The sequence below is a fragment of the Pristiophorus japonicus genome, chromosome 6 (genome assembly GCF_044704955.1).
Source record: "Pristiophorus japonicus isolate sPriJap1 chromosome 6, sPriJap1.hap1, whole genome shotgun sequence".
NCBI classification, from domain to species: Eukaryota; Metazoa; Chordata; class Chondrichthyes; family Pristiophoridae; genus Pristiophorus; species Pristiophorus japonicus.
In genome coordinates this window covers 102,335,669-102,357,253 of record NC_091982.1, presented here as the reverse complement: position 1 = coordinate 102,357,253, position 21,585 = coordinate 102,335,669, and the positions used below count along the sequence as shown (strand labels likewise).

At 44.6% G+C, this 21,585-nt stretch overlaps 1 protein-coding gene across 1 annotated transcript in view; it reads right to left on the bottom strand.

Annotated features, from left to right (window-relative positions):
• The window catches only part of LOC139265192 (fatty-acid amide hydrolase 2-like), a 70,702-nt gene that overhangs the window by 17,834 nt on the left and 31,283 nt on the right, over positions 1–21,585 (bottom strand). The window contains exons 7-9 of the mRNA XM_070882117.1: positions 15,626–15,743; positions 14,465–14,584; positions 8,724–8,835 (exon numbers count right to left, since the gene is read on the bottom strand). Coding sequence (XP_070738218.1) covers positions 8,724–8,835; positions 14,465–14,584; positions 15,626–15,743 — 350 coding nt within the window. The remainder of the gene's footprint in view (positions 1–8,723; positions 8,836–14,464; positions 14,585–15,625; positions 15,744–21,585) is intronic.

Sequence of the window (21,585 nt, the reverse complement as noted above, 5' to 3'; positions counted from 1 at the left end):
GCTGCGTCACTTGTTTCTACTGCCATTATGTTATCCCTAATAAGTACAGCTACTCCATCTCCCTTTTTTCCCCCCTCTATCTTTTCTAAACATGTTATATCCTGCTCTGTTTAATTTGCAGTCCTGATTTTTCTGTAGCCATGTCTCAGTAATCTCTATGTCTGATTTCTCGCAACAAATGATTGCCTCCAGCTCCCCTGTTTTATTATGGACACTGTGTGCATTGCTTCTCAACCTCTCCTAAATCCCCGCTACCCGGCACCCTAACATGTCACACCTTCTCTTTGCTGAACCTGCGCTTTCCTCTGGTGTGTGACTATTATGGAAAAAAACTGTCCAGAAATTCTTCACCCTCTGCAGTCCTGCCATATCCAGTCATGAATGATGGTGGACCATTAAACAACTAACGGGAGGAGCAAGTTCCATGAATATCCCCATCCTCAATGATGGCAGAGCCCAGTATGAGTGTGCAAAAGACAAGGCTGAAGCATTTGCCAACCTCAGCCAAAAGTGCCGAGTGGATGATCCATATTGGCCTCCTCCCGAGGTCCCCACCATCACAGAAGCCAGTCTTCAGCCAATTCGATTCACTCCACGTGAAATCAAGAAATGGCTAAGTACACTGGATACAGCAAAGGCTGTGGGCCCAGACAACATCCCAGCTATCGTGCTGAAGATTTGTGCTCCAGAACTAGCCACACCTCTAACCAAACTTTTCCAGCACAACTACAATACTGGTATCTATCCGACAATGTGCAAAACTGCCCAGGTATGTCCTGCCCACAATGAGAAATCCAATCTGGCCAATTACCTCCCCATCAGTCTACTCTTGATCATCAGCAAAGTGATGGAAGGTATCATCGACAGTGCTATCAAGCAGCACTTACTCACCAATAACCTGCTCACCGATGCCCAGCTTGGGTTCCACCAAGACCACTCAACTCCAGACCTCATTACAAACTTGGTCCAAACATGGACAAAAGAACTGAATTCCAGAGGTGAGGTGAAAGTGGCTGCCCTCGACATCAAGGCAGCATTTGACTGAGTGTGGCATCAAGGAACCCTAGAAAAATTGAAGTTAATGGATATCAGAGGGTTAACTCTCCACTGGCTGGAGTCATACCGAGCACAAAGGAAGATGGTTGTGGAGGTTGGAGGTCAATCATCTCAGCCCCAGGATATCATTGCAGGAGTTCCTCAGGGCAGTGTCCTAGGCCCAAACATCTTCTGCTGCTTCCCTTCATTATAAAATCAGAAGTGGGAATTTCACTGATGACTGCACAGCGTTTAGTGCCATTCACAACCTCAGATAATGAAGCAGTGCAGCAAGACTTGGATGACATTCAGGCTTGGGCTGATAAGTGGCAAGTAACATGCGCGCCACTCAAGTGTCAGGCAATGATCTTCTCCAACAAGCGAGTCTAACCATCACACCTTGAACTTCAACAGCATTACCACCGTCAAATCCTCCACCATCAACATCCTGGGGTTCACCATTGACCAGAAACTTAAATGGACCAGCCACATAAATACTGTGGCTACAAGAGCAGGCCAGAGGCTGGGTATTCTGCGGCAAGTGTCTCACCTTCTGACTCCCCAAAGCCTTTCCACCATCTACAAGGCACAGTGATGGAATACTCGCCACTTGCTTGGATGAGTGCAGCTCCAACAATCAAGAAACTCAACACCATCCAGGACAAAGCAACCCGCTTGACTGGCATCCCATTAACTTAAACATTCACTCCCTCCACTAGCAGTGTACCGTGGCTGCAGTGAGCACCATCTACAAGCTGTGCGACAGCATCTCCCAAATCCACAATTCTACCACCTAGAAGGACCAGGGAAGCAGACACATGGGAATACCATCACCTGCATGCTCCTCTCTGTCATGTATGTAACCACAATGTAACACCACTGTATTACTGTATACACTCAACCTAGATGCACACCTTGACCACAAGGGGTGAACTTGTGGGAGACACTCTTTACCTGATCACACAGGTATAAAAAGGGAGGTCCCACGCAGGGTCATCGTCTTTGGAGTCCTGTGAATAAAGAGTTAAGGTCACAGAGTGATCTTGTCCCCAGAATGTGCCTCGTGTGGTTTCATACTGCAGAGTAAGGACTTTACATTGGCGACGAAAAACAGGAATTCACGACCCATGCGAATGGCCACCGGTAGCACAGAGGAACGTTACTGTGTTGGGCAAGACTGGGACGATTTTGTCGAGAGGCTTCAGCAAAGCTTCATTACGAAAGAATGGCTGGGGATGCAGCGGCCGACAAGCAAAGGGCTCATCTTTTGATCAGCTGCAGACCAAAGACTTACGCGCTAATGAAGGACTTACTCGCACCCAAAAAGCCGGCGGACAAAACCTTTAAAGAACTTAGCAAATTGATCGGGGAGCACCTCAAACCGGCGAATAGTATACATATGGCCCGACACAGATTCTACAACCACCAATGTCATGAAGGACAGAGCATACCAGACTTCGTAGCAGACCTCCGGCGTGTGGCCAGCCTCTAAGTTCACAGACGCCTGCAGGGGGGAGATGCTAAGGGACTTCTTTGTCGAGGGCATCGGTCATGCGGGAATTTTCCGCAAATTAATCGAGACCAAAGATTTGACTTTGGAAGCGGCGGCGTAGATAGCTCAAACTTTCATGGTGGGGGAGGAAGAGACGAAAATAATATACACCGCAATTCTGCCTCTAACGCGGCGATGGATCAGGGAGTCAATGCGACTCAGAGACCCGCAGGCAGGCAGGGGCAGTCCGACACTCCCCAGGTAGCAATAGACCCCAGAGTAGGACTTCAACAGAGACAATGGCAGGATGAACAGACATTCACACCATCGCAGTGGACAATGCGGCCTGGGATGGGGCCATTGACACCCACTAATAGGGTATTTAAGAACAGTCAAAGGGATAGTCAGTGCGGAATGCCTGGACATAGTCCCTTTGTTCCCAACAATGGACACTTTAACTCATGCTGGAGGTGTGGGGGAAAACACTCAGCTAGATCTTGCAGATTTAAACAGTTTGTCTGCAGGAACTGCAATTTCAGTGGCCACTTAGCTCGAATGTGCAGGAAGTCTGCAACCAGACTAATATATGAGGCGGATGGACCAGAAGAAGGTTCTTTGAGGCAGAATGACTTTTGGGGCAAATCGATGGACGCCGAGGTTCAGCGGGTCCATGTGGCGAATATTCACAGTTCATACACCAAAACGCCACCAATGATGTGAGTTTTATTAAATGGTATCCCAGTACACATGGAGCTGGACACTGGGGCCAGCCAGTCACTCATGGGCGTTCAGCAATTTGAGAAGCTATGGCCACTTAAAGCCAGTAGACCCAAATTAGCACGTATTGAGACACAATTACGGACTTACATCATTCCGGTGCTAGACAGTGCAATGTTGGCTGTCACACACAATGGGTTAGTGAATCAGCTACCACTCTGGATTGTCCCGGGCAATGGTCCCCCGCACTGTTGGGGAGGAGCTGGTTAGCCGAGATGAACTGGAAATGGGGGGGAATGTTCACGCAATGTCATCTGTGGAGCAAAGTTCGTGCTCACAAGTCCTACAACAATTCGATTCACTATTCCAACCAGGCGTCGGGACTTTCAAAGGCACTAAAGTAGTGATACACATCACCCCGGATGCCAGGCCAGTGCACCGCACCACAAAGCTAGAGCGGTGCCGTATGTGATGCGGGAAAAGATAGTGTGAATTGGACCGGCTGTTGAGAGGGCATCATCTCGCCTGTTGAATTCAGCGACTGGGCGAGCCCCAGCATTCCCATCCTAAAAGCGGATGGCTCTGTCAGGATCTGTGGCGACTACAAGGCCACCATCAATCGGGTGTCCCTACAAGATCAATACCCGCTCCCGCGAGCAGAGGACCGCTTCGCCACACTGGCAGGCAGCAAGCTATTCACCAAGTTGGACCTCATTTCAGCCTATATGACCCAGGAACTGGCCGACAAATCAAAACTACTGACCACCATCACCACGCACAAGGGACTGTTCATTTATAACAGGTGCCCGTTTGGCATTCGATCAGCGGCCGCGATTTTTCAACGAAACATGGAAAGCCTGCTTAAATCCATTCCTGGAACGATCGTATTCCAGGACGACATCCTCATCACGGGTTGAGACACCCAGGAACACCTCCACAACCTGGAGGAGGTGCTACGCCGACCGACGCAAGATGTGTGTTCTTAGCTCCTGAGGTTGAGTTTCTGGGCAGGAGGGTTGCTGCAGATGGGATTTGGCCCACCGAATCCAAAATAGAGGCGATTCGACAAGCTCCCAGGCCCTGCAACACATCGGAGTTGTGTTCATTCCTGGGACTGTTGAACTATTTCGGGAACTTTCTGCCGAACTTGAGTATGTTGTTGGAGCCGCTACATGTGCTCCTGCGTAAGGGCTGCGATTGGTTTTGGGGGGACTGTCAGGAACGGGCTTTTGATCGGGCGCGAAACCTACTTTGTTCAAACAAGTTGTTGACCCTGTACGACCTCTGTAAAAAATTGGTTCTGACATGCGATGCATCGTACTATGGGGTTGGGTGCGTGTTACAGCAGGGCAATGCTGACGGTGAACTACAACCTGTGGGTTATGCCTCCAGGTCGCTCTCTCAAGCAGAACGGGGATATGGGATGGTCGAGAAGGAAGCGCTTGCATGTGTCTATGGTGTAAAAAAAAATGCATCAGTACCTCTTTGGTAGGAAGTTTGAATTAGAGACAGACCACAAGCCATTAACATCCCTGTTGTCAGACAGCAAGGCTATCAATGTCAACGCATCAGCTCGCATACAGCGATGGGCTCTCACGCTGGCTGCTCATGACTACTCCATCCGACACCGGCCCAGCACTGAAAATTGCACTGACGTGCTCAGCAAGCTTCCACTGGCCACCACTGAGGGGGCAGCAGAGCAAAGCGCCGAGAAGGTCATGGCTGTCGATGCCTTTGACAGCGCAGGCCCTCCCATCACAGCCCGCCAGATCAAAATCTGGACAGAGATCCCCTTCTATCCCTGATTAAGAAATGTGTCCTGACTGGGGATTGGGCGCCCGCACACGGAGCATGCCCTGAGGTCAGACCGTTCCAGACGGATGGATGAGCTCTCCATCCAAGCCGACTGCCTACTATGGGGCAGCCGAGTAGTTATGCCCCAGAAGGGCAAGGAGGCCTTCATCAGGGAACTCCACAGCGAGCACTCAGGCATTGTGCTGATGAAGGCCATGCCCGGTCACACGTTTGGTGGCCTGGAATTAATTCAGACCTGGAACACTCTGTTCACAGGTGCACGACATGTGCCCAGCTGGGTAATGCCCCCAGGGAGGCCCCGCTCAGCCCGTGGCCCTGGCCCACCAGGCCATGGTCACGCATTCATGTTGACTACGCGGGCCCGTTCATGGGAACGATGTTCCTTATTGTGGTAGATGCGTACTTGAAATGGATCGAGTGCATAATTCTGAATTCATGCACGTCATCCACCACTGTGGAAAGCCTACATGCGATCTTTGCAACCCATGGCTTGCCGGACATCCTGGTTAGTGATAATGGCCCATGTTTCACAAGCCACGATTTCCAAGAGTTTATGTCGGGCAATGGTATCAATCACGTCAGGACTGCGCCGTTCAAGCTGGCCTCCAATGGCCAGGCGGAATGTGCGGTCCAAATCATTAAGCAAGGTATGCTCAGGATTCAAGGACCCTCCCTACAATGCCGCCTATCGCGTCTCCTGTTGGCCTATAGATCCCGACCGCACTCGCTCACGGGGGTCCCGCCCGCAGAGCTACGAATGAAATGGACACTCAAAACTCGGTTGTCCCTCATTCACCCAGTCCTCACCGACATAATTGAGGGCAAGCGCAAGTCACAAAACGAGTACCATCACCGTAATTCGAGGGGGAGATGTATAGAAATAAATGATCCTGAATTCGTCCTCAGTCACACCATAGGGCCCAAATGGCTTGAGGACACTGTAATTGACAAAGAGGGGAATAGGGTCATCGTGGTTAAACTCAACAATGGTCAGATATGCCGTAAGCATCTGGACCAAGTAAAAAAAGGTTAGCATCGACACGGAGGAACCTGAAGAAGACCATGAGATGGAGCTCACACCGCCAGTGAACGAGCAACAAGAGCAATCAGAAGCAGCACAGTCCCTGCAGTCAGTCCGGACAGGCCGGAATCACCACAGGGGACAGACACTCACGTCAGTGTCCAACAGCCAGAGCCCCAACTGCGGCGCTCCACGAGGGAGCGTAGACCACCTGAAAGACTAAACCTATGATCCCAATAAGACTTTGGGGGGGGGGGGGAAGGTGATGTAATGTATGTAACCACAATGTAACACCACTGTATTACTGTATACACTCAATCTAGATTGACCTTGGTCACAAGGGGTGAACTTGTGGGAGACACTCCTTACCTGATCTCACAGGTATAAAATGGGAGGTCCCACCAGGGTGATTGTCTTTGGAGTCCTGTGAAGAAAGAGTTAAGGTCACAGAGTGACCTTGTCCCTAGAATGTGCCTCGTGTGGTTTCATACTGTAGAGTAAGGACTTTACACTCTACAAGTTACACACCATCTTGACTGGCAGTATATCGTCGTTCCTTCATCGTCACTGGGTAAAAATCCTGGAACTCTCTCCCTAACAGCACTGTGGGAGTACCTTCACCACAGGGACTGCAGCGGTTCAAGGTGGCAGCTTACCACCAGCTTCTCAAGGGCATTTAGGGATTGTCAGTAAATGCTGGCCATACCAGAGATGCCAAAATCCCATCAACAATTTTTTTTTCAACCACCTCTATAGTTCTTGCACCTCTCCCTGCAAATCTGTTCCTCGATACCCTTCCCACTAGTTGGTAGCCTACAGAATACACCTAGTAATGTAATGGCACCTCGATTGTATCTTAACTCTCACCAAATAGATTCTGTCTTTGACCCCTCCAGGACATCCTCTCTTTCCAGCACTGTAATATTCTGCTTAATCAATACTGCCACCCATCTCCTTTCTTTCCTTCCCTGTCTTTCTTGAACACCTTACATCCAGGAATATTTAGTACCCAATCCTGCTCTTTTTTGAGCCAGGTCTCAGTTATTGGCACGACATCATATTTCCAAGTGGCTATTTGCACCCGCAGCTCACCAACTTTATTTACCATGCTGTGTGCATTGACACACATGCACTGTAAACCACTTAGACTTTCTTGTATTCTCTTAGTCTGACCACACCCAATACCTTACTATTTCTTACTCTAGTGTTATCTGTCTCTCCCAATCCTTTGTACACCTTGTTTCTCCTTTCTAATGCTACATCCTAGTGCCCATCCCTCTACCAAATTAGTTTATACCCACCCCAACAGCACTAGCATCCCCCCCCACCGGAGGGTATTGGTCCAGGCTCTGTTCAGATGCAAATCAGCCAGTCTGTACAAGTTCCACCTCCTCCAGAACCGGTCCCAATGTCCCAGAAATCAAAAGCCGTCCCTCCTACACCATCTCTCCAACCATGCATTCATCTGCTCCATCCTCCTATTTCTATACTCATTAGCTCGTGGCACCAGAAGCAATCCGGAGATAACTACCTTGTGAGATCCTGCTTACTAATCTCTTTCCTAACTCCCTAAAATTTGCTTGCAGGACCTCATCCCTCTTTCTACCTATTTCATTGATACCGATATGGACCACAATCTCTGGCTGCTCACTCTACCCCCTCAATGTTCTGCAGTCACTCAGTCACATCCTTGACCCGGGGAACATACCATCCCGGAATTGCGTCTGTGGTCGCAGAAACACCTGTTACCCTAACTACTGAATCCCCCATCACTATTGGTTTCCCTTCCATTCCCCCCCACCGCCCCTCCTCTACAGCTGAGCCACCTATGTTGCTGTGGACTTGGCTTGGATTGTACTCCCCAGAGGAACCATCGCCCTTTAACTAGAATTTAGTTCTAAATAATGGTGGAGTGAGATGCACTCAGGGGTCTCCTGCACTACCTGCCTGTCTGGTGGTCACCCATTCTCCTCTTTGCCTGCACACTCTTAAGCTGCGGGGTGACCACCCCCTGAAACATGCTATCCACATAGCTCTCAGCCTAACGGATGCACCACAGTGATACCAGCTGCTGTTCAAGCTGCTGACACTTCCTGCACATGTGTTTGTACAGGACACGGGAAGCATCCTGGAGTTCTCCTATTGCACAAGATGTGCATTCCACGGGACTGAGGTGCCCTGCCATGCCTCTATTTAATAGACTATTGCCTAACTTAACAGAAATAAACTAGAGACTTACAAAAAACAACCACCAGCTACTCACCAATCAGCATCTTCTCGTGCCAACATAACTTTCGTTTGTTTTAACCTCGCTCCCTGATGCTCGAGCTCTCTCGGGCCTACCTTTACCTCCGGTCGCTCCTCTCACTCTCCCACAGGTCCGCTCTCAGGCCTACCTTTAACCCTGCCCGCTCCCCCCTCGGTCTCTCCCACGGGTCCGCCCTTGGATCTACCTTTATCTTCGGCTGCTCCTCCCTCCCTTGGGCCTACCTTTATCTCCGGCCATTCCTCCCGCTCTCCCGCAGGTCCATTCTCGGGCCTACCTTTATCTCCGGCCCCTCCTCTTTCTCTCTCATAAATGCAAGTCTTTCTTTTTTTTTCTTTTAACACAGATGAAGTGCATTTTGCCAAAGTAGATTTTACCTATAGCAGGAAGTGTGTGTTGCGATAGTCCCAGAATTTTTTTCATCAGTTCCCACAGCGGCTTCATCTCCTTCCTACAGTCGCCCATCAAATCTTTGAAAGACTCGGGTTCCTGTTAAAATAATGTACACTATAAAAAATATATATAACTTCTGTTTCTCAGTTTACAATTTTGACCATTATGGGTCTAATTAAAAATTTAAATTAATGTTACCTACACAACAAAAATCTCCAAAAATTACAAAACCAAATTTAAAATTGCTTTGGTCAGAACTTGGCCAAGCTTTGCATAGTCAAATCTATTTATGTGCAAAATTTAAAAGGCTCAGTTGTGACTCGGGCACCTTTCTTGCCCGCCCACCCCGAGCCACAATTCATAAAGATGGTACTGTCTATCCTTACTGATGTTGGAGTTATTCAGTCCATCTAGATCACCCTTCAATAGAACAGACAATCTCTCCCCATCACAGCATCCAACTGCCTTGAGTTTTCACCTCCACTAGATAGGAACAGGAGTAGCCCATTCTGCCATTCTATTAAATCATGATTGATCTGTGCCTCAAAACCATTTACCCGCCTTTGCACCATAACCCTTGATTATAGCAACATTAAAACATAGGCTCCCAATCTTCTCACTTAGTGACACCTACATTAACTACAGATTTAATATGCAAATTAATGACCAGAAGTGTAGGCAAAATTCTCACCATCCCTCAAACTCCTCAATCCTGTATGACTCAGGGAATAAGTCCTTAGGTCTCTAACCTGCTTTCACCTTCCACCCAATTGATTTAGATAAGCTCTTTAAATAACAGTGCTAACCAAATCTGTTTACAACTTGGGCCTGCTTATGCATCAAGAATTTTACAGCAAGGACCATATTCCTTTGATAAAAACAGAAAATGCTGGAAATCTCAGTGGGTCAGGCAGCATCTGTGGCGAGAATCCGCAATATTTTGCTTCCATATTCCTTTGAGGTGTGTGAGCTGACCCCTGTAAGAAAGAGATCTGGTATGCAAGAGATGAAGTAATATTAAAGACTACCATTTTAGGGTATCTGTTACCTCTGATCTCAATTTTTTGTGATAAGCTATTATGTTGGGGAGTGCCGTATCAGACGGTTTCATCACAATGGTCTTACAAAGATCCTTGTGTTAACATGTCTGCTGCCATCAGTGCCAAGATTCATATCCAATGTCAAGCCTAAATTTTGAGATCAGAGCATCCAACCTGAATAACCTCGATATAGCCCTAGCCATAGTAAACTTATGCCTCAACTTGCCAGGAACTGCATCCTATTGGAGGAACAGTTCTGTACTTGTGTAATTGGGAGTTTTTCTTTCATTTGTAATATAACCCAGTCTCGACAGAAAACAGAACTGGTGTTGTACACTGCCCTTGGTATCCTCAGAAGTAGTTGTGATTAGCCAATCCATCGAGATAAGGAAATGCATGTATATGCCTTAATTGGTGAAGTGCTGATGTTACAGACTGATGCTTGATGAGCACCCTGAATGCCAAGTGAAATCCTGCCACTTTGAGCCTCAGTGATCTTTTCTGGGACTCTCAGAACCCAGTTATGAAAGTTTGCATCCTTGAAGCCAGAGCTGCTAGTCAGTCTTCCGGAAACATCAACCAACATTTCTGGGTTAGTGTGATTGGTTTGAACTCTTCCTGCAATTTGGAAGTCAGGACTCTTTCATCCAAGTTCATGGAATATAATCCTCCCAAACCTGCAGCAATGAACATTGCCTCAACATGGCCCTTCGCACAACCTGTGAAGGCAGCATTCTGTGCAACTCATTGGTTATGAGATTCTGAACTGCATACTCACTGCTCCCCTACCACCCCCAAAATCTTGGGAAAATCACAAAAGAGAACACAGCTTTCTTTTGATCTTACACCTACATCGAATCAGACAAGGTTCCACTTGCTTAAAAACTGGCATCATTCCAGTCTACTGTTTCATCCTGCTTTAGGATTTGTGCAGTGACCTTAAGTTATAATTGGGTTGTGAGGGGGGGTTGGTGAAGAGATATAGGGGAGGGGAAAGAGTAGAACATAAGAACATAAGAAATAGGAGCAGGAATAGGCCATTTGACCCCTCGAGCCTGCTTCACCATTTAATAAGATCATGGCTGATCTGAGGAGCACCATCACCTTCAAGTTCCCCTCCAAGTTACTCACCATCCTGACTTGGAAGTATATTGTCGTTCCTTCATCGTCGCTGGATCAAAATCCAGGAATTTCCCTTGCCTAACAGCACTGTGGGGGTACCTTCACCACAAGGACTGCAGTGGTTCAAGAAAGCGGCTCACCACCACCTTCTCAAGGGCAATAAATGTTAGCCTTGCCAGCAACTCCCACATCCCGGAACAATTTTTTTTAAAAAAAGCGGCAGAGGCCAAGTTCTTTCCCTCAGCCCCGTGCAATCCACCCTGTCTGCATCATCTGAATTTTATGGCAACGCTTCCTGATTCAAACCATGAGCTCTGTGACTTTCTTCAATTAAGAAACCGAAGTGAAGGCTTCAGAGTTAAATAAGTAAAAAGATGATAAGTCGAGATAAATCAAGAATTACAAGTGACACCAGGCATGAGTTTTAAAAGCCTAAAGATTGTTGGAGGAAAGAAAGAGTGAAATAATTAAGGAGCTCCATAGTTTTACGTGTCTGGGAGAAGAATGAGTGAGTGTAAAACTATGTAAAGTCTTGATTTCAATACAATGAGGATGTCAGGAAAAGCATGCAAAACAGCATATTTGCTGCTTCGGAGAAACAAAAGTGATAAGTTCAGGCCAAAGCAGTATCAATAAAATGGAGAGACAAGAAAAGTTGTAATGGAAAGAGACTTGGTGTCCATCAATGAACAAGCTTTTTTACTGTATACTGTCCTGAAGGACAAACAACTTTTTTTCCATTGTGTGTGTGTGGATTTTGACAGTAAGCATTGGCAAGCTGTTTTGACTGCAGGGAGCATCACAGACAAGCTAGATCGTATCTTCACGGATGTTTACATGTGCGCACTTCCTGCAGGGATCGCTGGATAGTAATTGGGATGTGATGCTATGTAATATTTTGAAAATCTAATATAAAAACATGAAATGAAAATGTCACAAAACAACAGTACAAAAACATATGTACATCTATTTTAGACTTTTAAGAGGGGGAAAAGTTTGATTGTTTTTAAACTGTAGGTTGTCAAACTTAAATACATTTCTTAGAAGTAGATACAAAATTCAAATCCAGACTTTCTGAAAGCACCAACTTTAAATCAGATTGAGCTAATGCTGGATGACAAAAGGGACCAGTTTTCAACCGAGGGACATGGAACCTGGCAGCTGCCCATCACTCAGGCAGCAAAAAGATGTACAATAATGAATGTAATCACCAATATGACATACATTTGAACCTGTATTGGAGTGGAAAATGCTGTAGGCCATTGATACAAAATGCCACTGTCCTATGCAGCTCAAAAAACTGCACAGGCCAATTTTCAAGACTTATTAAAATTGCAGAAAGCTGCACAAATTAACAAATCTATCAAAAATATTACTGAAATAATTGTAAATTTTAGAAATGTATTGGAAAAAAGTGATAAGAAAGAACCCTATACACAAGTCAATCGTGCCAAGTAAATTTAAGGAATAGCAATACAGGTTGAGCATCCAAATTCCAGAGTTCCGGAATCCAGAGTGTTCCGGAATCCAGAGTGTTCCGGAATCCGGACCGATTGGTGGCAGGGTCATCTGAAATCCGTAAAATGTTCCGGAATCCAGACCCACCGACCCTGAGCCTCACCTTGCCGCTGCCCGACCTCGGGCCTCACCTTGCCGCCGCTGACCTTACCCTGCCCTTACCTCGGGGCCTCCACACTGACCCGCCCGAACGGCTCCACGGCGGCGAGGCCCTGCCCGAACGGCTCCACGGCAGCGGGGCCCCGCCCAAAGACCTCCTGGACAGGGCCAGCGACCCGAATAGCTCCTTGGACAGCAACCCCTCCACCCTTCGGACGTTCCGAAATCCAGAAATACCTGAACCTGGGTTCGGGTGTTTCCACATTTCGGACATCAGAAACACGTTCCAAAGTCTGGAAAAGCATGAAAACCGGCGCGGCCTTGCTCGCGAGATTGCCAGATTCGGGACGCTCAACCTGTATAAATTAATATATAGGTAAACCACAGATGGTATAGCATTTCAAATGCATCAATGAATACATCAACAACTTGCATTCATATAGTGCCTTTAATGTAGTAAAAGGCTCCAAGGTGGTTTACAGAACCGTATTCAGACAAAATTGACACCAAGCCATAGGCTCAATTTTCCCTAATGATTTGCGCCATTTTTTTGGAGCACGCTGCTTTTTTTGGCCTATGTTTAAAAAAAAAAGTTTCCCCCAATCAATTTGCACCAGCATAACTCAGTTAGTTACAATTTTTTTAGGTTTGTTTTTTTTTTCAGCCAAAGGGGGTGTAGCTTGCCACCTGTGCCAATTCTGGCTATTTAGGCAAGTTTGGCCAGCTGAGAGTTACTCCAGTTCTGCTTAGGCCAGCATATGTGGTCTCTGCAGAAAAACCTTCTGGAGAGTTCATGAAATTGGAGCAGGTAAGTGCAGCAGATGCCCGGACAGCAAAAGGGAGAGAGAGAGCGAGCACAAGATGATATATATGTTTTTAAATTGATGCAATGTGTTTTAATGTGTTGGGAACTGGCTGTATGTTTGACTTTGCAGCCTCAGCTCACATTGTGTCCCTGGTTACCATGGCAGTCCGATCTTTTTAGCACAGATCAAGGCTCCACCCCGAAAGCTAAAGGATAGGACAGGCCATGTCAAAATGAAGAAATCCAACGGGGAAACTTCAAACATTTTTTTTCCGGCATACTTGGGCCCCCCAAAAAACGGGCGTAACTCCAAGTACGCCAAAAAAAAGCTTTGGGAAAAATTGAGCCCCATATTAGGGCAGATGAGCCAAAGCTTGTTCAAACAGGTAGGCTTTAAGGAGTGTCTTAAAGGAGGACAGATGGAGAGGCAGAGGTTTAGGGAGGGAATTCCAGAGATTAGAGTCTAGATAGCTGCAGGAATGGCTGCCAGTGGTGGAGTGAAGGAAGTGAACGATGTGCAAGAGGTCAGAGGTGGAGGAACACAGAGTTCCTAGCGGGGTGGAGAAGATTACAGAGATAGGGAGGAATAAGGCCATGGAGGGATTTGAATACTAAGATGAAAATTTTTAATTTGAAGCGTTGGTGGACTGTGAACAAACATAGCAGGGAGCACAGAGGTGAAGGGTAAACGGAACTTGGTGCGAGTTACAATATGGTTTTAGATGAGCAAGTTTATGGAGTCTGGAAGCTGGAGGCTGGCCAGGGAGCACGTAATAGTCGAATCTGGAATTAACAAAAGCATGGATGTGGGTTTTAGCAGCAAAGTTTTGAGATAAAAGCGCAGATGGGTGATATTATGGTGAAAGCAGGTGGTCTTTGTGATGGAGAGGATATGATGTCGGAATCTCACCTCCAGGTCAAATAGGATGCTGAGGTTGCAAATAGTCTGGTTCAGCCTGAGACAGTGGAATTGAGATCTAAGCTATAAACTACATTTTTATTTCTGACACCATCCAGATTACTGGAAAATCTTGTACTTAATTTTATATATGCACGAGCATAACTCATGGTTTCTTTTCTGGAGAAAGAGAGAAAATACTGTTAATTCCTTAAATGTCAGAAATAACCAATGCAACTGTACCTTGCCATCAGTCCCTGGGGATGACATCATTGCTGACCACATCTGAAAAGCATACTTCATCTTGTGAATCTTAACTTGTTGGACCTGAACACCAAACTGCACTTCAAGGTATTCAATTAACTGAAAAATGCCAACATACAACACCAAAACAGTAAATATGCAGTGTCAAGATTTACTTTATCACTTGATAATATTTAAGATAGCAAACAGAAACAGACAGTAAAAATATTTTTAGCCAATGGTATGGTATTTAAGGTACTGCAAGACTATTAATTTAAATTTTGGGATTGTTAGACAATTCAAACCCACCAATGCCCCTGTGATTAATTTCATTCAGACTTAGAGGTTTGTTAAGATAGAAAGGGGGGATATAATTGATAAAATAATCAAACTTTGTGAGGATAAAACCCCTGGTCCGGATGGATTGCATCCACACATATTAAAAGAAGCTAGGGAAGAGATAGCAGAGGCACTAATACACATATATAAAAAGTAAGAAGCAGCAATGGTGCCAGAGGACTGGCAAACAGTTAATGTGATTCCTATATATAAAAAGAGAGATATAACAAGTCCAAGGAACTATAGACCAATTAGCTTAACCTCAGTGGTAGGAAAGATAATGGAATCCTTACTAAAAGATGTAATAGAAAAACATCTACAAACTGAAAATATATAACAGTCAGCACGGTTTCCAAAACAGAATGTCATGCTTGACCAACCCGATTCAATTATTTGAGGAAGTAACAGAAAGGGTGGATAAGGGTAATCCAGTAGGTGCTATATATTTGGTTTTCCAAAAAGTTTTTGATAAGGTATCGCATAGTCAGGGATACGTAGCAGAACAGTAGACAAGCTGGCTACCAAACAGAAAGAGTATAGGTGTTAAAGGTACTTACTCAGATTGGCAAATGGTGGGAAGTGGTGTTCCACAAGGATCAGTACTGGGACCACTTTTGACTCGGAAATCGGAAGTACAATTCCAAAATTTACGGATTAACAGTCACTACATTTCAAAATATTTAACTGAACGTAAAACACTTTGGGATGTTTAAGATACAAAGTGCTACATAAATCATTTTTTTTAAATATAAAAAGATAAGGACATGGATTGAAAGTACAAGCAGCAGTTAAATAACTTTAGGAATAAATATTTCAACCTACCCTTCTATGAGCATGAATCAGTTCGTTGTCCACTTTGGACACGATTGGAGATCCTCCATCATGTTCCATGGAATAGAATTTCACTTTCCTGATGAAAACTTCTTCATCAAGCTTCACCCTTTTTAAATACAAAAATTACAAGACAACTGAATATGCATTATTCCAAAAACAGAGCCCTGACAAGCTACTGTTTCTTAGAACCAAATGCAGTGCTGTAATAAATAAACCCTATTGAAACCTCTGTGGAGTTAGGTTACAGGTTTTTACAGGTGTCAGCACACATGTACTTTTCCAGACAGCAAAGTAGGGTTACCAACTTCATTGTGAGACTCCAGGTGAGGACATGTGACAGCATTCCAGGTTACAAATAGTTAGAACTACATTGGGCATTTGAAGTCAGTCAGCTATGTATAATCTCTCTGTACAGTAAGGGAGAAATATTATGATCTGTGCTCCAGTGTTAAAATCATAACATTTATTTTTACATACTTAAGCCTCAAAGAGATGAAGACTTGTGTTTTTCAGTGATACAGTTTTTAAAAAATAAACTGTTGATTTGTTTGAAGTTCTTGTTGTCAGAGTGGTGCAAAATCGTATAACGATATTTCTATTTAATACTCTACTGTATTTAATCGAGATAGGTGAGGTAATATGACCGTCCATTTAAAAAGGAAAATATTGTGACAGGAGATTCAAAATAACAATCTAAAACAAGCACATAAAAACATCCAAGCCTGCCATATATACAAACATACGCAGGGGCATTGCACGAGTGAGTTCTTTCAAGTCATACCTACAAAACTTCCTTTGTTGTATACTCATGTCCAGCTCCAAACACATACAAATGCAACATGGCTATAGATGTACAACAGGTACATACATGGGAAATGCACATTATTTGTTCTGCTGCATCCAAGGCACTAGGCAAATACCATATAGAAGTAGATTATTTACCACAGCTATAGTCTTCCTCATTCTTTGATTAAAGATTGACCTCCACATATAAATAGGAATTCCTTCCAACTTTTGGCGGGAGGGGGAGAGCGACAGAGAATTGGGACAATCCTCAGCTCTGCTGATTCATAAACTCACTGAGGCAGACTCAGTTCTTTGTGCTTAAGCTCCAATTAAATGACATTATTGACATTCTAACTTGTGATTAAAATACCATTGTAATAATCATAAAGCATTAACACATGCAAAACTACAGAATACCAAATAAATACACAGGACGTTAGTGTGATAAGCGAATAATTTGAAGCTGTATGCTCAAAGGGAGAAGAGGAGTTGATTAATAATCGGAGTGCAGCAGCTCAGAGTGGGAAACCCGAGTTTGGTAAGTGGGAGAGTTCGGTGAGGTGGGGGTGGGAGTTGTTGCTTTGCCTTGTTTTTCCTAACTTTTTCCGTAGAGCGGCGACATACCTAAGTGGGAGCAGACCGAGGCCCGAGAGTGGGGATAACAGCCACAGCAGACCTGCAACGTCAAGGATACTAACACAGCCAGTGTGATCCCCTGGACTAGTTTCGGTTGGGTCGGAGAGGAATTTTCCCAGATTTTTTCCCCAATTGGCCTGGGTTTTTGCCTCTCCCAGAAGATCACACAGCTCCGGGTGGGGAGAACTCTGCAGTGTGACATGACAGGTAAGGCAGGTAAGTGATTGGCAGTGATTGTGGGCTAAGTTTTTTTTTTAAATTAACATATAGCATATAACTAAATTCTAAAAACTAACCTTTAGTTGTTTAACTAATTTAATAAACTCTATAGGGTAAATACTTTGATTAACACTAAATTAATTAATTAAATAAAATAATGGGAAAACAGGAGATGTGTTGCTGCTGCAATATGTGGGAGCTTCTGGACGGTTTGGTCCAGGGCGACGACATCTGCGCTAAGTGTCTGCGGCTCAACGAACTTCGGCTCAGAGTTGAGGAGCTGGAGTCTGAGCTGCAGACATTGAGACACATCAGGGAGGGAGAAAGTTACCTGGACCTTTTGCTCCAGGAGGCAGCCACACCCTCTAGATTAAATACTTTAGAATTGAAAGTGGTCAGGTACTGGAGGGTGTGACTGCAAGTGAGGCAGTTACGGGGATCCAGGAAGTAGTATTGCAGGAGCCTCAGTCACTGCTCTTTTCCGATGGATTTGAAGTTCTTGCAACCCTTGAGGACTAGTGTGCAGACTGCAGGGTGGATGAGCAGACTGACCAAGGCACCATGGTGCAGAAAGCCATTCAAGTGGGGGGAGTAAAGAGGAAGGTGGCTGTATTAGGGGACAGTGTAGTTAGGGGGATAGATAGGGTTCTCTGCAGCCGAGAGCGTGGGTCTCGAAGGCTGTGTTGCCGACCTGGTGTCAGGGTAAAGGACATCTCCTCCGAGCTGGAGAAGAACTTGGGAGTGAGAGGGGGAGGATCCAGTTGTCGTTGTAGACCTAGGTACCAATGACATCGGTAGGAGCAAGAAAGAGGTTCTACTGAGAGAGTTTGAACAGCTAGGGACTAATTTGAAAAGCAGAACCACAAAGGTAATAATCTCTACATTATTACCTGAGCCACGAGCAAATTGGCATAGGGTCAATAGAAACAGGGAGATGAATGCGTGGCTCAGAGATTGGTGTGGGAGAAGTGGGTTTTGATTCGTGGAGCACTGGCACCAATACTCGGGAGAGAGCTGTTTCGTGGGGACAGACTACAGCTGAACCATGCTGGGACCAGAATTCTAGCAAATCGAATAGCTAGGGAGGTGGACAGGACTTTAAACTAAATAAGCAGGGGGGGGAGGGGAGGTGGGCGGTGGACGGTCCCAGTGGAGAGAAATCTAGAATGCTAAAGAAAAAAGAAAATGAAGCAATGCAGGAAAGTGATTGTAGTAAGGATAACCAGATGATGTCAGGAAGGGACAGAGCATACAAATAAGAGCTCACAAACAAATAGGGTCCAGGCAAGAAAAAAAAATAGCGATAAGACAAACAGGGCTTATAGTACAAAACAATGTTAAGAGGTCTAATAATGTTAAAAAGACAAATCAAAAAGCACTGAATCTGAATGCACGAAGCATCTGTAATAAGGTAGACAAATCAACAATGCAAATAGATGTAAACGGATACGATATCGTTGCAATTACAGAGACACTGTTGCAGGGTGACCAGGTTTGGGAACTGAATATCCAAGGATGTTCGATATTTAGGAAGGACAGGCAAAAAGGAAAAGGGGGTGGTGTGGCGTTGTTAGTAAAGGATGAAATCCAAGCAATAGTGAGAAAGAATATGGGCTCAGAAAATCAAGATGTAGAAACAGTCTGGGCAGAGCTAAGGAGCACCAATGGGCAGAAAACATTGGTGGGCGTTGTCTTTCGGCCTCCAAACAGTCGAGGTAATGTAGGGGACGGCATCAAACAAGAAATTAGAGATGCATGTAACAAGGATACTATAGGTGACTTTAATCTACATATAGACTGGTTAAACCAAATTAGTAATAATACTGTGGAAGATGAATTCCTAGAGAGTGTACAAGATGGTTTTTTAGACCAGTATGTTGAGGAGCCTACTAGGGAACAAGCTATCGTAGATTGGATATTGTGCAATGAGAAGGGGTTAATTAACAGTCTTTCTGTGCGGGGTCCTTTAGGGAAGAGTCACCATAATTTGATTAATTCTTTAAGATGGAAAGTGAATTAGTCCAGTCCAATCCAAAACTAGGGTCCTAAATCTAAACAAAGGAAACTACACAGGTAAGAGGAATGAATTGGCTATGATCGATAGGGAAGATTCATTAAAAGGCATGACGGTGGATAGGCAATGGCTAACATTTAAGGAACGAATGCATGAATTACAACAGTTATACATTCCTTTCAGGCGTAAAAACACAAAAGGAAAAGTGGCCCAATCATGGCTAGCAAAAGAAATTAAGGACAGTATTAGATCCAAAGAGGAGTTATACAAAGTTGCCAGAAAAAGTAGCAAGCCTGAGGTTTGGAAGCAGTTTAGAATTCAGCAAAAAAGGACCAAGAGATTGATCAAGAGGGGAAAACTAGAGTGAGAATAAAATTGCAAGGAACATAAAAACCGACTACAAAAGTTTCTACAAGTACGTAAAAAGAAAAAGATTAGTGAAGACAAATGTAGGTCCTTTACAGTCAGAAACAGGAGAATTTATAATGGGGAACAAGGAAATGGCAGAATTAAATAAATACTTTGGTTCTGTCTTCACAGAAGAGGATACAAATAACGTCCCAGAAATGCGAGGGAACCAAGGGTCAAGTGAGCAAGAGGAATTAAAGGAAATGATTATTAGTAAGCAAATAGTGCTGGAGAAACTAATGGGACTGAAGACAGATAAATCCCCAGGGCCTGATGATCTGCATCCCAGAGTACTGAGAGGTAGCCATGGAATAGTGGATGCATTGGTTGTCATCTTCCAAAATTCTATAGATCATGGAACAGTTCCTGCAGATTAGAGCATGACAAATATAACCCCACTATTTAAAAAAGGAGGGAGAGAGAACACAGGGAACTACAGACCGGTTAGCCTAACATCAGTAGTAGGGGAAATGCTGGAGTCTATTATAAAGGATGTGATAACAGCACACTTGGATAAGATCAACAGGATTAGACAAAGTCAACATGGATTTATGAAAGGAAAATCGTGTTTGACAAACCTACTGGAGTTTTTTGAGGATATAACTGATAGAATAGGTAAGGGCGAACCAATAGATGTAGTGTATTTGGATTTTCAGAAGGCCTTTAATAAAGTGCCACACAAGAAGTTAGTGTGCAAAATTAAAGCACGGAGGATTGGGGATAATATACTGGCATGGATTGAAAATTGGTTAACTGACAGGAAACAGAGAGTAGGAATAAACGGGTCTTTTTCAGGGTGGCGGGCAGTGACTAGTGGGGTACCACAGGGATCAGTGATTGGGCTCCAGTTATTCATAATATATGTAAATAAGTTGGATGAGGGAACCAAATGTAATATTTCCAAGTTTGCTGACGACACAAAACTAAGTAGGATTGTGAGTTGTGAGGAGAATGCAAAGATGCTGCAAGGTGATTTAAAAAGGTTGAGTGAGTGAGCAAACACATGGCAGATGCAGTATAACATGGAAAAATGTGAAGTTATCCACTTTGGTAGGAAAAACCTAAAGACAAAGTATTATTTAAATGGTGATAGCTTGGGAAATGTTGATGTACAAAAGGACCTTTCAATGACTGGTGTCCTTGTACACCATAAAGCCTGCAAATAATAAACAGTACAATTGGCAATGCACTTTAAACATAAAACTCTAAACAATATACAAAATAACCACAGTGCACTGTATGGGCGGGGGGGGGGGGGGGGGGCAGGCTGAATGAGGTTTCATGGGCACAGAGCTGCTTGCTTATTTATTAATAAACAGTTATACGCCTCTCGGCAATAAAGCGTCTGCACGCAGTGACCCTGCTGGGAGGAATACTTTGTACTTCCACATCCGAAGGCAATATACTAGTGCAAGTGGGTGCAAGACTATTGCAGAACTGCTGTGCAAAAAAAAAGTAAAATAGCTATCGACTCTCTTCCCTGCAGTCTCCTGTCTTTTTTTTTTAAGCTTTAAACAGTACATTGCTACCTGACTGACTTTGTGACTGTTTAATTTTTTTTATAAAAAGCCTGCCCATAATCAAAACTGACTAGCCTCCCTCTACTTCCCCCACAATAAAAAGCATAGTCCACCAGCCTACCTTGCAATCGCCATATATATTTTAAATGAATCGGGTTGTTCTAGCAACATTGAATGGACGCTTGAATGTCAAACTGTCTTTTATTGTTCCCAGGCTGTGGGAAACCTAATACACACTTGCCAGTCCTACTCTCCTGTGAAGCAAGCTTTAACATATCACAATTTAAATTAACTAATTTCTAGATCCTTTCCTTGGAACAAGGTCAAAATATCCTAAGAAGTGACACGTATAGAAAGTGTACAGT